This window comes from Anas platyrhynchos, chromosome 7 (genome assembly GCF_047663525.1).
Source record: "Anas platyrhynchos isolate ZD024472 breed Pekin duck chromosome 7, IASCAAS_PekinDuck_T2T, whole genome shotgun sequence".
NCBI lineage: Eukaryota > Metazoa > Chordata > Aves > Anseriformes > Anatidae > Anas > Anas platyrhynchos.
Window position 1 is genome coordinate 11,127,128 of NC_092593.1, and position 16,960 is coordinate 11,144,087.

General features: G+C 37.3%; 1 protein-coding gene across 15 annotated transcripts in view; it reads left to right on the forward strand.

Moving 5' to 3' along the window:
* The first annotated feature begins 927 nt into the window (after positions 1 to 927).
* R3HDM1 (R3H domain containing 1) overlaps positions 928 to 16,960 on the forward strand; it is a 50,520-nt gene continuing 34,487 nt past the window's right edge. For 11 of the 15 annotated variants that reach the window (XM_027461238.3, XM_072040725.1, XM_027461239.3 and 8 more), the window contains exons 1-5: positions 928 to 1,066; positions 1,941 to 2,151; positions 9,205 to 9,246; positions 9,700 to 9,789; positions 15,266 to 15,380. In XM_027461238.3, the coding sequence (XP_027317039.1) occupies positions 1,981 to 2,151; positions 9,205 to 9,246; positions 9,700 to 9,789; positions 15,266 to 15,380 (418 nt within the window). In that variant the 5' untranslated portion in view covers positions 928 to 1,066; positions 1,941 to 1,980. The remainder of the gene's footprint in view (positions 1,067 to 1,940; positions 2,152 to 9,204; positions 9,247 to 9,699; positions 9,790 to 15,265; positions 15,381 to 16,960) is intronic. The other 4 variants (XM_027461244.3, XM_027461250.3, XM_072040730.1 and 1 more) reach the window with 2 other exon arrangements.

A 16,960-nucleotide genomic window follows, 5' to 3' on the forward strand; every position in this document is an offset into this window, starting at 1 on the left:
GGAAATGAAGTAGTTCAACTGGGGTGACAGAAGATATTCTTGATCTTTATTAGCGTTTGTGCTGTTCTTAATAAGCACCATGTAGTTGTGAGAAAAGTGTCTGGGGAATGCAGTATGGAGATCCTTTTCAGCATGTCTTTCACAGGCTTGAAAGGAAGTTATTTATTTCCTTTGTTTTAGGGTATTTCTGCTACCTTCATGGGTTGTGTTTCGTTTGATATTAGATGTCTCTGTTGTTGCCTACCACTTCAAACACACACTTCCTTGTGGGTAGTGGTGATAATTATTTCTCAGGAAAGCAAGTCTGTAAAAGAGGGGAGTTGGAACAGTGTTGGTTTTCTAGAAATTTGTAAACCCTCATTCAAAGGCGATTCCTTTATTGAATAAAATAAAAATGTCTTCTGTAATTCTGGTTGCCTAAAATATGGGTTTTGTATTGTGCCTGTAGATTATTAAGTATGACAAAAAGAGAATTGCTTATATTTACAGGGTTTTCTGTGCTTTCATGGCTATTACTCCTCCACACCTACTGGGTTTCTTATTACAAACTGTCTTTTCAGACTTTTCTGGAAGATACCTGCTTGTTTATAGGAACAGAGTTTCACAAGGAATGCCAAGAAAATGCTTATTATGACTACTTGTTAATTCTGTAATACAAAAATATTTTTGGAAGCCTGATGAAAAGTATAGCTGCTGCTAGCTAAAGCAAGTCATATGAGAAATGCAGATTTATTGTGTTTTTGTTTTGTTTTCTTTTTTCTTAAAATGAATTCACGTTTCTGGGTTGGTTCCCTCCTCCCAAATATAATTATCATGTATTTCCTTTGTTGATTTTAAAAATCTGTTTGTTTATTTAGGCATTTGAAAGGGATGTTCTTCCTAATTCAAGACAACATAGTTCTGTTCAAGACTCTACACTGGGGATAAGGACATGGGACTCCTCCTGGCAGATTCCAGATGGTTCATTACAACTGACATCTTGGTTGACAACTGTGAAAAGGAACTTTGGATTATTTTATTTTATTTTTGTGGTAGACCACAATCCCCAAACTGTAGAACACATCAGGTAATAAATCAGATGTTTGCTTAGACTCTTCTATACTCTCATTTTATTTTTTTCCCTATAAAAGACTTTAAGCATGCAGAACTTACTCTGTTTCTTTAAAAACAAAAATAAATAAAAAATGGATAATTCTTGGTTTTACATATTACACTGCAACTGAGTCATGGGAATAAGTTGTATTTTGTATTTATTAGGGAAAACTAAGATGGTTCTGTTATTAGCTTGAATCATTAGAGTTCTCTGAATTTATTATAAATTATTGTTATCAGTAATTATTGATAATGGTCATTATTATAATTGCCAAAGCTGTTTCTGTCTTTATTGCTTCTGAGAGTGCTTAATTTTATCAGGACCAGTTTCATTACGTATCTTATGTAAGAGAGTTCCTGTGTTCAGTACTTGCCCATTTGTTATTGGCAACCAGGAAACTTAAAATGATTTAATGAAACTTAATGTATTTGCACTCCTCGTGCATTGTCATTTATCTGTTTTTTCTCAACCCTTTCAAAGTAAATCTACCTGTAATTCCTTCTTCATTTCAAATGAGAAAATCTATCCCTGTTTCTGTTAGAACCTAATTTGATTTGGAGCATTGAAATGTTCAAGCATTTATTTTTAAATACAGAAGGGAAAATCTGCAAGTGTTATCCCACAGTGTAGTTGTTTAGTTCTCTCATATAGATATGTGGTTATATGCCTCTTGATAGAAGTGGTGAAAAGATGATGATCACTCCTCCCCTCCGATATGAGAAATGAGAAATACAGGAGTGCAAATCTTCATGGTAGTGAAATCATTTCTATTTTGGATAGCTGTTTAAATATGTGCATTTATTTAATTTAAAAATACTCAGTGATCCCCTTTTTCTTTGTCCTAAAGGTTCCATATTTCTTGTAGAATTTTAAAATAATCTTTACTAATGAGGATGTCTGATATTCTTACTGTAAAAGATGAAACTGATGCAATGAAGGGTTCAGAAGCTGAATTTAAAGATACAGAACCAGATGAAAACCTTATAAAATCAGGAAGTCAGGAGCAGATCCAAGCGGAAAAGGATGAAAATTGTCCTGATAGCAAAAACAATATGCCGGTAAGAAGCTTTTCACTTCATTTGTCACTAATATATCTTGTTAAATGAGTCTTTGTCATGTTCTTCTTTTTGTCATGGTCCTCTTACATGTTATTTTGGTATTGGCTGGGAAAATTTTGCCCTTTTTTTGGAATCAAGTAGGATGATTGTTTCTTCCTTTGCCTCACTTCTTTGTTTATACTCATGTATATTTATATTTATATTCATGAGGGTCAGTCATTTTTAATTGTTTGAGTTGTGTAAGTGGTTTTCATGGGAAAGCCAAATTGTCCGTTACATATGTTCTCCGAAGTGCACATGTGAAGTTGAGTCAAATCTTCTCCTACCTTAGCAGAACAGGGGAAAAACTTAGCACTCAAATCACCTTTTGGTTATTGCTGAATCTTGACCAAGTTTCAGAGACTGTGCTGCACTGGCAATACTCTATCTAGTAATAATATGGTTTGGTCAAGGCACTAAAATGGTGAGTGTTGTTCCTCAGCACAGCTGCACGGAGTAGTGGTAATCAGTATAGAGCTCTCAAGCTACAAATGGGCTCAGGTGTAACTCTTAGAGCAGAGCTGTACTGTGCAAGGCTAAAGTAAGCAGATGTAGGTAATGTAAATCCTCAGGTATCAGAGGAATCAAGCCAGCAGAGCTGCTAAGGCCAGTGGGTTCAGGTCCTGCCCTAGATAGCAGAAAGTCCAGCCTTCCTCCCTGCATCAATGGTGGAGTAGAATGGGGACTTACTGTCCTGTCTTGGCTGCTAGTGAGTACTCCCATAGCTTCCCTTTCCTTCAGTTCTCCACCTCTTGTCAGTTTTGGTATGTAATCTATCAGGTGGGAAAGCTTAGGCTGTCCTCTTGCATACCTGAAGGAGCTGATACACATAAACATACGGTCTTTGGAGATGTACCTACAAAAAAATACAGTATCAGATTTCAAGTGAGATGGGTAGTGGGGAAATGCTGTGGAAACGTCTTGTGTTAGGGGGAAGCACAGCAGTGTTTGTAACACCAGTTCAGTAGGTATGGTGGCATGTTTGATACCTCTGAGATTCAGCTATGCTGCATTTATGTGTAAGAGCCCTGAAAGAAGGGCGTCTTGTGTGGCACAAACTGGTGAACTCCTGGCCGAGGCTGCCCATGCTCGCTGGGGACAGTAAGCACCTGAGGTGAACTTGAGGAAGGCAACTGAAATTTTCTGCCATAACTTGGGAAAAGGGGCAGATTTCTAAGAAGGCTTGGAAGAAATTAACTTCCTGTAGTTTTTTTTTAAATCTGTGGGTTATGAATAAAAAATCTCCTGATAAAAATCATGACTGGGATATGGGGTATGCCAGTATTCTCTTGTGGGTTGCAAAACCAGGACAGTGGCTTATTAGATTCTTGTTATTGAGAATTGAGTAAAACGTTCTTTGGGGAGTAGTTTTGCTCATGACTAGCAATTCAATATTCTGCTGAGTGAAGTAAACTCTGTTTGCTAGGTTAAATTGCTTCCAAATAAATCTTGTCGACCACTATAATAACAATACAGTTTTACTCTTTAATATCTGCTGGCTTTATTAAAGTTGGCATCAGCGTAAATGGATAATTTTTATGGAAAGCAAATCCTTAAAATGAAATACTTCTCCTGTAACATATGAGAAATAACTGCTGCTGAAACATTGGTGGATGTTAGAACTGAGCTGATATTCTCTTTAATCAATGGAATATCCCAGTAGTCAACATTTAGAAATGTTTTTAAGGTTTATTTTCCTACAGTTCAGTAACTTAGAAGAAACTCATTCACATTTTCTCATTCAACAACTATTAGTGTAGAAACTTATGAGACTCAGGTGGCAAATCTGCCTTCCTGCAAACAAGTGTTCCTGTCCAGAGAAATGAAGCTGTCAGTGGCTATGAGCTTTGGCTCTGGCTTGTTTGACAGGGGTTTTTGGTTGGTTGGTTTTGGTCTTGTGTGGGAGTAATATCTGGTGGCTGAAATAATTATCTAGCACGCACCCTAGGAACTGTACAACTGTGTAATGAAGGCTTCTTGATGCAGGCAGCTTTGCTGTCTTTTTCATCTAGTGTTGATGTGAACGTTGTGTCTAGGAGTGTCCATCAGAACCAGAGTGCTGCCATTACATGAGTAGTGTAATTAAAAACTGTGGTCTGAGAAGGTGGATTTCCAGAGCAGGAGGTAGACAGCTGTTTATGAAGAAAGTTGTTCATGTAAGGCCTTTGCAACTGCACATAAACCACGTCAGTGAGTTAATGTTACTTGCAATATGATCGCTGGTAGTGCAAACACACATGACATATACTTGCTTTGGAAGTTGCTATTTAATTTCTCTAAAGTCAAGTAAGAAACTAGCTTTGATTGCTCCTCTGTCTAAACCTAGCGGGTTTGAATTCAGATATGCTTCTGAATCTTTGCAGTCGAGTAACTAACTGATTGTTATGTTTTGAAATACAAGATTGCTTTCATATGTTGTGCACTAGTCCCCACTTTGCTGTTGTGTATAGTGTGAATGAGAAAAATGTCTCAGTGTATGGGCAACTTTCACAGTCCTTTTAAGTAGTGGGAAAGTACATTAATTGATACAGGGGCTATTAGGGACCATTTTTTAATTGTCATGGTTTAAAATTGCCATCAAGTAACACTTAAATGGCACTGGAAATCAGTGGCACGCATGAAAAGTACTTGTAGAGGAGTGCGTTGTCAGTACTATGGAGGTGTTTTGGTGGTGGTGTTTTTTTGTTGTTGTGGGGTGGGGTTTCTATGACAGCTTTTTATTCATGCTAAGAATATTTATTTTTTTAAAGAAAATATTTAACGCCTCTCTACTAATTCATGCTGGCTATTCTAGAAAAGGCAGGCTAGTACTTACCCCACAGTCCATGCACTGTGGAGTAGGGTGGGGAGAAGAACGTTAATCTTAATTGCCATCATCTCTGCAATTAAAAAAAAAATCACTGCTATGTGGATAGAAGGTCCTTAGTGGATGGTGATAACCAAGGCAGTAGAAGACTGGGAGAAAGCAAGCTGCACATTACCGTGCTGCAGTAAAGACACTTGCAAACTAGAAAATAAAAGGAAAAAAAACTCACCAAGTGATAGAGGCTGATGCATGAATGCAAGACTTGCGTGCATTCGTTGTTTGATAGGAGCAAGGTAAATGTTGTATTAAGTAGGTGTAATTCTGGTTTTGATTTATACTAATTAAGCAGATACCTAGTTTCTCCAAGGGACTAGGCTGAAATGTTTGTTCTTAACAACTGGACGTGCTTCTTGACATGTTTCTTCCCTTCATACTAGGACGAATCTTTGTTTTCTTTCTCTGTTCCACAGCTGAGCTCTGTGAGGCCTTTCTTTGCCTCCTCCTCAGCTATTCTGATCTTGTCAAAATTTATGTACTTGTTTCCAAAATACACAACTTTAGTAATTTTTAATAGACAGATTCTGATCAGCTTCTTTTAAACTGTAGAAAATGCTTCTGCATCCAGTAGGGAAGCTATTTTTCTAGTTATATTCCTAAGTCGTCCTCTGCTGTGTCACGGAAAATTGCTGTCACCACTCACTAGTGCAGGAACGCGAGTAACCATACACCATGCTGGTTTTTCCTTCAGCATTATACAAGCTAACTATGGTTGTTAGAACTGTAGCCCTTATCTGAATTTAAAACTGAAGCCTAGTTTAGTAAAACGATGGAAAACTGCAAGGCCTTAGAGTGCTCTTTTCAGGTCTGCCATGTCATGCCTGACCTCTGAAATGTCCCAATAGTAATGCAAAAATCTGTGTAGTACCTTTTCACAAGGCTTTTCTTGCTTCTGAATTTGTATTCTTGTGCCTGAGCTGCTTGTTTGGGCAGCACAGCGGTGGTAGAAGAAGGGATGTAAATGTTCCAGATCTTTACTTTGTAGTTAATATACATGATCTGTGGGGTAATTAGGAAAAAAGAACAGGGAAATACTTCCATTAAAACCTGGATATATAGGGTTGTATGTGTTCAGTAAACTATCTTAACGTCCACTTTATTTTGTTGATTGCATTGTATTAATTAGATGGAAGTGAAACACAGTAGTTTGTCTCAAAAAAAAAAAAAAAAAAAACTTTTAAGGCAAAAAACAGGTCATTGTTTTCATTATGCAAATTTTTTGCAACACTTGCTTTTAAAGTGTCTTGATATTGTGCCTGTAGCAACTTTAAATGGAGCATAAATATATTTTTAATGTAGCTTTTATTAACAGTATTTTCTCATGTCAGTAAAACTCTGAGAGCTGCAGTTACAAAGAAGTTGCTTAACTTGCACTCGCTATGGACTGTATATTCTAAAATAGCTAGGAATTGTCTTTACAATTAGGAACATAAAGGTGTAGCATAGGAACAAAGCAAATGCAGAAATCAGTACTAAAATTCCAGGTGAAGTTGGTGCCTATCCCACAGAGTTTGAGCTGGACGCAGAGGCTTGTATTGCAGGCTTGGATATCTTTAGTCATACGGGAAGGCAAACAATTGAGGCTGGCAAAGAATTGATTTACAAGGCATAAGAAAGTTGTTGTCGCCAGTTAACAGATGTTAATGATGGATCTGATGACGCTCATCTCATGTGCAGCTCTGAGGTTTGATTCATTTCAATCATGGGAGATTGACAGGTCCCTAAAAATTGGGAACGCTCCCTCCTACAATGCCCCTGCCCCTGACTGTCCCCAGTGTTATTGCTATCGGATTGGTCCCTAAAAATTTTCAGGTGTTTATGAAATTGAGCACCAGAGTATTCAAATACTTCTGTTTGCTACCCTGAATACCTTATCTTATTCCTCATGGGCTGCAAACACCTAACTTCAAGAAATCTGAAATGCGGTGTGACTGACAGTGTCAGCTTAGTTGGCTTTTCCGCCTGGAACCAAAACTCTAATTCTGCAAGCGAAATGAAAGGTGATGGGAATGTACTGTCAACCATAGCCTATTGTGGCTGAATTCTGAAAAACATACTCATTTTAAGCATTGCTACAAATATTTTGGGTTTGATACCAGCTTATCTCAATTTTAGTATATCAATTTAATTTTGAGATTTTCTGCACTTTATCTGGCATAACCAAATACACTTTACTTTGGCTGCTGTGGATTCCTGAGACTTTACTGCGTTGAGGTAAGGTGAGGAGGAGATCTGTGCTTTGTATAGAACTGCTTTCCAGCAACTTTCTCTACTCTTTTTCTTTCCTTTAAATTATTTTCCTAAAAGTAATGGAATATGTGTCTTCAGTAAATCATAGAAGTCTATTTGGCTAGTTTAAAATGTTCTGCATAACTAAGTTGACTTTATTTTTTTCCATGTAAATGGTGGATCCAGGGTGTTTGCTTCATTAGACTGTTTTTAGTTATGTACCGGATTCAAAGCTTCCAAAATTTTCCAAGACGTAAACAATTTCTTGAGTAGGTTCTTCTGCATGTTGTTTTGATAGTCAACTGAGGATCCCACTAGCATTGTTGATTGATTTTATGTTTATACTGCTTGATTTGAACCTACCTAAGATAATTGATGCTGCATTAATTGATAGCAGCTGGGAAATCATCCAGTTCTTGAAAGCTCATTAGCTTGGCATAATGCAAACTTTGCCAAGGATATACAAATGCCAGCTTTCAGTAAACAGGGCATGCTTTCGGCATAGGTTCAGGGGATTGATTGATTGAGGAGGAAAAAATGACTTTCAGATACCAATACATTTTCATCTTTGTATTGTTCCAGGTATGTGAAAAGTTGAACTGACTTTGCTCAGAATCTCAGCAAGCTTTTTTTTTTTTTTAAAAAAAAAAAAAGAAGAAAAAATCTATCTCTATATATAGATATCAGTTCAGTCAGTTTTCAGCACAGCTATTTAAAATCCTGTTACACAGTGAAATGAATAATATTTAAATGAGCTTCTCAGTGAAGCTGGGTCAACATCCGAAAAAAGATACTTGATACTTGAGGAAAATGAGAGAGAGCTGTTCTTCTGCCTTGACATGGCTGAACCCTTCAATTTAGGTTAGCAGTTTTTTAACAACATGTATTTCCTGCAAGAAATTAGGAGCAGATGTCTATCAAGTGCCTTGTGTATGAGCTATGGGCAGAGTTTCCTTTCTTCATGTAGTTTTCAGACTGGGTTTTTGTTTAGTTTGCTTCTGGCAGGATTCCCCTTTCATAAAGGAGCGAATGTTGTCCATTAAACAACACTTGAAACTGTATTTCCAATGTTAGCTTTCACTTACAAGTATTAGGCTTGTGCTCACTAAAATTGATTCTGGTAAAGGCTTGTGTATCCATCAGTTTTAGTTCTGTAGTGAAACCAGTGCTTTCATTATCTTGTGCCACTCGAAATGCCTCCATACCTGTGCAGGTATCACAGGGGTGCATTTTAACCATGGAGTTAAAAACCTGACAAACTCTCAAATATACATTTCAATCATGCATGCTGCAAGTTTGTGATTAATAGTTTCTTTAAAAAAAAGTAAATGGGAAAAGGTTTCTGGGTAGATGAAGATCATATCTGTGCACAGTAAGTTACCTTTGACCAGCAGCTTTTTCTAAAGTTGTTTTTTATAGCTCCTAATCATCTTCTATATTTTAATATGAATCAAATACATTTAAATTGTTAGTATTGATTGCCTTGTAGAGGCAATGTGTTTGTGCTTTGTGTTTTTTTTCCCTTCTTTGCCCGTTTTCATCATTTTTTTTAGGTAGGTTTCAGGAAATAGGAAGAAAATTTAAAGCCAGTCATGTTGCCAAGGAAATTAGGACATGATAATTTTAAACATAGGAGCGGACAGAGTAAACAGCCTGGATCTTACTGACCAAGAACAATGCTTACTTCCTGTTAAATTTCTGTACTATCTATTGCTGATAAATGAAAGAGATTTTCAAGGACAAGCACAATGAAAAAGAGAGCATATAATCCTTCAGCCAAAAGCACCTGCTGTTCCTTTCACAGACTTAACCGCCATGTCAGTAATAACTGTTAAAACTTTCTCTGTTAAGCAGTCTTTTGCATTACTAAAGTTGAAGTCCTAAGTGTAATATAAACCTTTTCTGTTGTGCCCATCATCCAGCGGCCAGTGCAGTCTTTTGGACAGACAGCCAAAAGGTCGAAGGTACGGTAGCCTTGTGTGCTGGCATGCTAAGGAAGCCCTTCATGCTTGGTGAAGCCTTGTTACTTTGTGAAAAGTGCCTTTAGTTTCATCCTTTATTTTTTTGGCAATGAAGCTTTGTTTTCTTCTGTTGGATTTTTGTCTTGCCTAGTTGTCTGCTTTTGTGGTTTGCCTTTATATTTTTGGTGGCTTTTTATTGTTATGGAGAGCAGCACTTTCCCAACGATTTTATTTACTTTTCATTAGATGTGCGCTATTGTGCTGACAGTGCCTTCAAAAGCTGCAATTGCTTGGGTAATTTTTTCCTAAAGGAAATAATTTGTTCTTTTGAAAACATTAAAAATGCAGTTCTCAGCCAATTTGTTTTACATAACATGAATGGAAAAATAACGGCTTATGGTATACTTATATAATATTTATAAGCCATAGTTTTTAATTTTACATACTTTCCTTTAGTCAAACACAAAGTTAAAGTTAGTTCGGAGCCTTGCTGTATGTGAAGAATATCCACCACCTCCTACAGCTGAAATATCACAGGACTTCCAGGTAAAAGTCACATTACTGAAGTTTCTAAAACAATTTAAAATAACTTACTGTTCAAAAGAAGTTATTTTGGGTACTCTTTAAATATGCAGACACCATATGATTATGATTATTTTTGATACAGTTTTAACAGAGGTGGTAATATCTGGCGAAGAGTCTGCTACTGTGGTTTTCTGAAGTATTATGGTTGATATCTGGGGAACAGAAAAAGGGGGGCTTGGTTAGTTGTTTCAGCTTTCTGGTGTTACAGTGCACTTGGCAGTTGCAAACTGCTTAATGCTGTGTGGCATCATTAAGACAAATGTGTTAATATGCGGCATAATTTAACAACTTTTCATATCTAAAGATGTAAATGGTTGTAAGTTTTGGTGTTTGTAAATTTGGTGATGGAATTTCTGCATGTTATTCATTATTGCTGGTTAACGCATGCCTGAGGTATGCCTGGAGACTAATCTGTTAAGATTTTTTAACATACTCAAAGAAATTCCTAAATAACGGGCAAAATATGTAAAATGGGTTTAGAGAATTTTCAATCTAACTTTCCTGATTTTGCTTTTATAGAAGCCTGTATCTTTAGAGTGAAATGCTGTTACTAGCTTTAGTTTGGGCCATGGAAGAGAGGCACTGAAATGATTTTCATGCTGCTCTTGTTTTCACTCCTAACAAAAGTGAAATGATTCTTAGTGGCTTTCTTGTGAAGCATGTTGAAATATTTTACTGTTATCTGAAAAGCTTCTGAATGGTCTTCTTGTGAGAAGTCTCGCTTTCCTTAACGAGCAGAAGGAACCATAGAATAGCAGACAGTGAGGGTTTATTGCTGTGGGACTACTAATTCAGTTTTGGGGAGGAAAGGAGGTTGAAAACTCAAACGAGTTAAATCTTATGAAGAATGAACTGTCAAGTATCTAGGTTTTGGTCTTCGGAAAACTGAAAAATGTGTTGCTGTTTTTTCCTCAGTCCTGCACTAATACGTGTATACTTACTGATACTTGAACAGTTCACAGGAGAAATTTTAGAACTGGGCCTGCTAATTTAATAAAAATCCAAGTCTGGTACAGCACATGGTGTAAGAATTTAAAAGCCAACAGAAAAATTCATGCCATTTACCGTGATTTATATTCCTGTTGCAGTGTTTCCCATCAGATTACCCAAACTAAGAGATCTAATTCTGGCTTAGTTGTTCAGGCTTGAAGTGGTAGGGCTTTGCTGCATCAGGCATTGTATCTGAGTACAAGAGGAGAGAATCCTAATTTGATGAACTATTCATCCACAGCACATTTTAAATGTAAGTCAGGAGGATTTTTAGAACTCCAGCACTACATGACACCTTGTATTTAATGGTTTAATATCACAGCCTTATTATAAGCATGCTCTGCAGGTGGCATTTGTTGCAGTGCCCTAGGGGAGTCTCTCCTTAGCTGCACGTACTGCTGAGTGCTTCTTGAAAGCAATTAGTGCAGCAGCAGAAGAGATGTAAAGGCCAATTCTACAGAACGAACTGAATTGTGGGATAATCTAAGTTTGTACAGAATGAATGTCATAAATGAGACTGTATATTAGAAAGAAAACTAGATCAGGCTGCAAATTTTCTTTAGAAACAGTAATCTAGAAAAAAATGGTTTAGGGATCCCAGTAACTATGCAAATGATGGAGAGAACAAATTGAATTCTGCTTTGAATAGAGAGAGATGCATGTTAGGAGGAGAGTCAGAAGTGGGAATTTGTTGCAATTCCTGGTGCTGCAGTGCACATCTTAATGGCCGTAGGTCTTGTGTGACCTTCTAAAACAACACAGACAATTTCTTCAACTGCTTGCTTCCTTTCCCAAGGATTTTTTTGGGAACTGTGGAAGGCAGCAATCTGCAGGTGGGTGCCTCGAGCCCCACGCTGGAAGCATGCTATGCGTGGGAGGTGATGGGCTGTATGGCACAGCCCTCCCTGGCAGCATTGGAATAGTGTGCGAGTGCCTCCCCTTGCTGGAAAAGTCACTGCTCCGTTGTGGCAGTGAGACTGCAGCTGAAACACAGCTTTCCTTTTTCTGTTTGCACTTAAAATAGACTTTAAGCCTTAGGAAGAATAAAATTCAGGATAGAGTTGCTGATAATCCTTAAAGAGTCCTGATTTTTGGTCTGTAGAAAGCAGGAACTGGTGTGAGTGTTGGAATAACTGTAGTCTTGCCTGTTCACAGTCACCCCTTCCACACGGCTGTGCCGCAGCTCTTTGCAGGGTGTAAAGCTCCTCGATGTATCCAGGTACAGAAGTAGTTCTGCAAGCCACTCTGCCACTGCTGCCTGTCTCTCCTCAGAAGGCTGCAGCGGAGGAGGTGATGGCCCAGACAAATCACCTCTGGAAGATCATTTTATTTTCTGAAATACTTGTTTATATTTTCTGGAGCAATTGTAACATGGGAGAAGATGCTCTTTGTTACTGAGAAACCAGAGAGCTCATAAGCGTTTCGCCTTAGTTGTTGAAAAGCACTAGCAGCCCTTTAAGTAAACGGTGCTGTCGAAGTGTGAGCTTGTCAATTTATTGCTTGAAGAAAACCAGAACTGATTTATTTGATCTTTTATTTTTGCAAATATGCTAACTCTTTATTCTTTTGCCGTCCTTTGTCTAAATTTAGGTGCTGGAATTTTTCCGCTTCTGTGTGCTCTGATACGAAGTACAAACATTAGCCAAAGTGTGATCAATTTCAGCCCTGATTGAGAAAGGGCTGGTTTCTTGTGAATGAGCTGTTACTGATATTAACAAGTAAACCGATCTTTGCAAGATTGAACTTTAATATAATAAAACAGCCCAAAGGGAAAGAAAAAAAATAATAATAAAAAAAAAACAACCGGCGTCTGCAACGTCAGTGAGTTTATATTGACTTGGGTAAATTCAGATTACTGGTAAAGCAACCCAGGATGGGTTACCTTTACCCAACCTAGGACCTTTGATTAATCCTTCAGTTATGCTTCCCAATGTTCTTATACTACTTTTTTTTTTTTTTTTCCAAGTGTATTAAACTGGAGGGATTTTCAGATTTTGATGGTTCTGGTTTGGAGGTTTTTGCTTTACTGTTTGGCTACTTTTTTTTTTTTTCCCCAAAATTTGGTGACAATTCGTGCTGCTGCAACAAGGAATTCAGGTAGGAAGGTGATTTGTGTTACCAAAAAGAGTCTGTTAAATTAGTATGTGCTAGCAGAGACCAGCTATCACCAGGGTGGGATTAAAAAGAATTTTAAGGAAAAGAAGCTAAAATATTTTTCAGCAGCTTTGCCATGAAGTAGGTCATGTTTAATTAGATGCTACATTTTTATAGCATGAAATCACAAGAAAGTGCCCTTTGGTACACAGTTCTGTATCACACTTTGAAGTCGAATTGATGCTAGCAGAATTGGCTGCTCAGATGGCTCTTCCTTTTTTAGCACTTGGTGGGGAAAGAAGTATGAAAATGATTGCTTGCTGAAGCCCTTTGACTAAACTATTGCTGCATGCTTTTTTTTTTTTTTTGTCCTCTGGGTAGGTTTAGAGCATGTAGCCAATCAATCTCTTTCCTAATAAAGGAAAATCTGAATCAGACTCTGTAAAAAAAAAAAAAACTTAATTTACTAATAGATTTATAGAACATTGAAAAGTGGAGAAAAACATGTCACATTGGTGGATGAGAGTCAGAATTAATTTCTTAATAGCTCATGCACTGTGCTTCTTTTATTCTTTTTCAAATAGAAGTTACGTAGCTACTAGGTGAACAGTCAGCATGTAATGCACTATATAGTGAAAAACAATTTGCTTATGTTTATATGTATGAGGTAAGGAATGCAAAGTTTTGTTTTGGAATCTTTAAGGTTTTCAGCCAAGTGAATTCTCAAGACCAGTAAAGAAGCATGCTAACGAGTTCATTAGTTGTGAAAGATAATGTTTTTATCAGGCTTGAATATAGATAACCTCATAGAAGCTGAGAAGTCTTCACACTTACAGTGCTGTTTTGCAGGGTGCTGATGGATTAATAACTTTAATTAGAACATTTTTTGGGGGGGAACATGTCATAATGAAAGGGAGAGCTGGTAGTTTTCTCAGCTAAGCTTTTTCGCTTATTTGAAACAGTTTTAACTCCGCAAACTTATTCAAACAGACTTTTAACCATAGCCTCCTTAGTGCAGGGCTCCTATGGCTCAGATCGGAAGAAACCAAGGTGGCAAGCAGTTTATGCTAGCTAGGGCAGGGAGGAGCTTTAGTACAGGTTATGTAGAGATGTGTTTGCAGGTGAAGCAGTCTTCAGCCTTGGCTTTAATTGTCAGATCAAGTCTGTGGTATAAGACATCAGGAGAAGCTTACAGCAGGTGCCTCGATGTGGGTAAGCATGGGCTTGAAGGAAGAGTGAGGACTTGAGTGGGAAAGGATTTGGTGCAGGAGTCAGGAGTGGTAGGGAAACCTGGATATGGGGCAGGTCTGAGCCTTGGGCTGGGAGGGATGGGATGTTCACGCATAGGGGCGATGACAGCATCTCGAGTTGGCTTCTGGGGGAACAGAAGTGATGTCTGAGGGACTTCCATATACAAGGAATGGGGGAGTGTTACTATGGGACTTTGCCACCCTTCTTCTTAGCATCACTCCGACACAGGATTTTTCTCCATTTCTCTCTACTCCCTCTCGTTTTGCTGTCTGAAATATGATAGTCCTTTGTTCTAACAGTCCTGTTGAAGACAAAAGAGGCATGAAGAACAAAATGACTCTTGCCTACTAATTAGGGAACCATTTTGTCACTTTATTTTAAAAGGGAAAGGCTTTTTTTTCTGTATTTGGAAAACAGGGTTCATGATACTTCACTGACTTGTGTAGAAAAGTGGATTTTTGAGATGATTGCACACAAAGCTACTCTGTCAAAATATACAAAAAGATAAAGCTAAGCCTTGATGACGGTAAGGTCTGCACATTTTGCCTTGGTGTATTATTGTACTGTATTTTTTTTTCTTTTTTTGCAAGTCTGATAATGCTGGTCAGTCTTAGAAATCGCAACATTTTTTTTACTCTTTTTCCTTGATATAAACCAAATCAAAACTTGAACCCAGCTGTTACAGTCGAAAACTGTGAGTAATGAAGGGAAAAAAAAAAAAAGCATTGTGGATGATGTGTTACCTTAAAAAAAAAAAAAAAGTAAATGTATAAAATTTGCGCACCTGAAAAACTGGGACATTTTCATGCTTGTCTCAAGGTAGTTTAGAGTCATTTTGAAAAAGCATTCAGGGCTTGGAAGCGTGTGTGTGAATTCAAAAATGTGTACATTACTTTCCATGTCTTCTGTGTAGTTGTTGATTCACTGATAAATAATTCCATTTTGTTTGCATAAAGTATATGTGTGATCAGAAAAAATATGAGGACAGTTATTTTCCTTGTTAGCTCTTCATTTTTGCAGGTGATATAGTACAGAACAGTTTTCCTGCAGATCTGTATTATTTGAAATAATTTCCATGATGACTGACTTTTACTTTTGACAGGAGAAAATTCAAATCCAGTTGTCACATTGTTTTGAAAAAGAAGAAAAGCCTGCAAAAGATGAAACGGAAAAGGAAAAGTCCAGTGATAAATTACCCAGAAAAATGTTATCAAGAGGTTTGCTATCTGCTTTTAATTTGTATTTTTAGATCACACTTTCTATAAAATCTGTTAATGACCTCAAGTGACCTTGTCTTTGGGAAAAGTGTTAGAATGTTTTTAATGTAAAAAGTGTTTTCTTAAGACTAAAAATTTTTTTGTGGGTGTGTGAGCTGCAGTGAATTTTTGTGCATGTTAATATTTCACTGTATATTGTGTACCTGAATATATGATAGTCCAGACTTGCATGTGGAAGATAATTTGCAGAGCTAAATTACTCATTTCGCTATGTCAAAGTAGTATGCATAGATACAGGTAGTAATATCCAGAGAGTAGTATCTGTATTATATGGATAGAGATGAAAAAATGGCATGTACAGATGGAGTTGTCACCTGGTGAAAAGTCAGGCCCCCTTTTCTCTGTCTTTTGTTAGCTTAAATTTAAATAAAAGATTTTTATAGTTAGCACCTGTCCAGATGTGACAAGCTCAAATCTTATCCAGCTTTTTAGTATACCTGTTGGTGAAATTAATTATCTGTCTGCATACCAGCAAATACTTAAGTGTCATCAAATGGCCTAATCCCTGTGTTAATCAGATAGTAGGTTATGTCCTGGGTATAGAAAGAATCTGGAATTCATTCATTTTAATTTGGAGTGGAACTGCCAGGTGTAACAACAGAAGACTGTCTCTGTCCATGTTGTCTAATGCTTTGTGTATTGTATCAGAACTAACTTGCCTAACCTTTAAAGTACATTCCCACCTTCTGAAATTTAAAAAAAAAAAAAAAAAAAAAAAGACAGCAAAGGCTAAGTAATGTTGAAGAGTTGAGAGCTGAGTGACAAAACGTCTAAGCTGTTGTAAATACACCCAGCATAACCTGTGGAGGTTAATTGCTCTCTAATTTAAGACATGTCAAAATATATTGTGATGGAATTTAAACATCAATCTTCCAGTAATTACTTAATTATTGTTCACTTGGCAAATTAAGAAAACGAAGGTAAATAATTATACAAGTTTTTTCTTTTTTTTTTTTTTTTTTTTTTACCAGGCATGCCTCTTTTTCTTCTTCCTCTTTGGAATCAAAAGTAATCACAAAAGATAAATGCTCAGACTTGCTTGGTTTCATTTCTATTCTCTTGACAATGCTAGGGCAGGATTGATAGTGTACTGAGCTCTGCAGAGCTCAAGGAACTCACTGTCATTCTTCTTTAGGGAACTAGAGGTTCCCTGTCCTCAGATGGACTTGGAGTCTCTCCAGGAACAATTTCAGTCTCATTTGTGAAAATCAAACACTTTAGTCACCCTGTTTCCCACTACGCCAAGAGACTGAGCTCTCTTGGCACTGTTGCTTGTAATAAAAAAAAAAAAGCATAGATTCTGCATCCACTGAATCTTTCCTTCTTTGTGCAGTAGTCCCCTCAATCATTGCTAATAAAAGCTAATTTGCGAGGATTGTACTTCATACTAACCACAGAAAGACCTGGAACAGCAAGGCATAAGTCTGAAGTGTGCATAAATTAAGAGGTTGGCGCTTGAGTAGTTCTTGGAAGAAACCTAGTTCCAAAGGTTATTAAAGCATCTCTAGCTTTTAATTCTG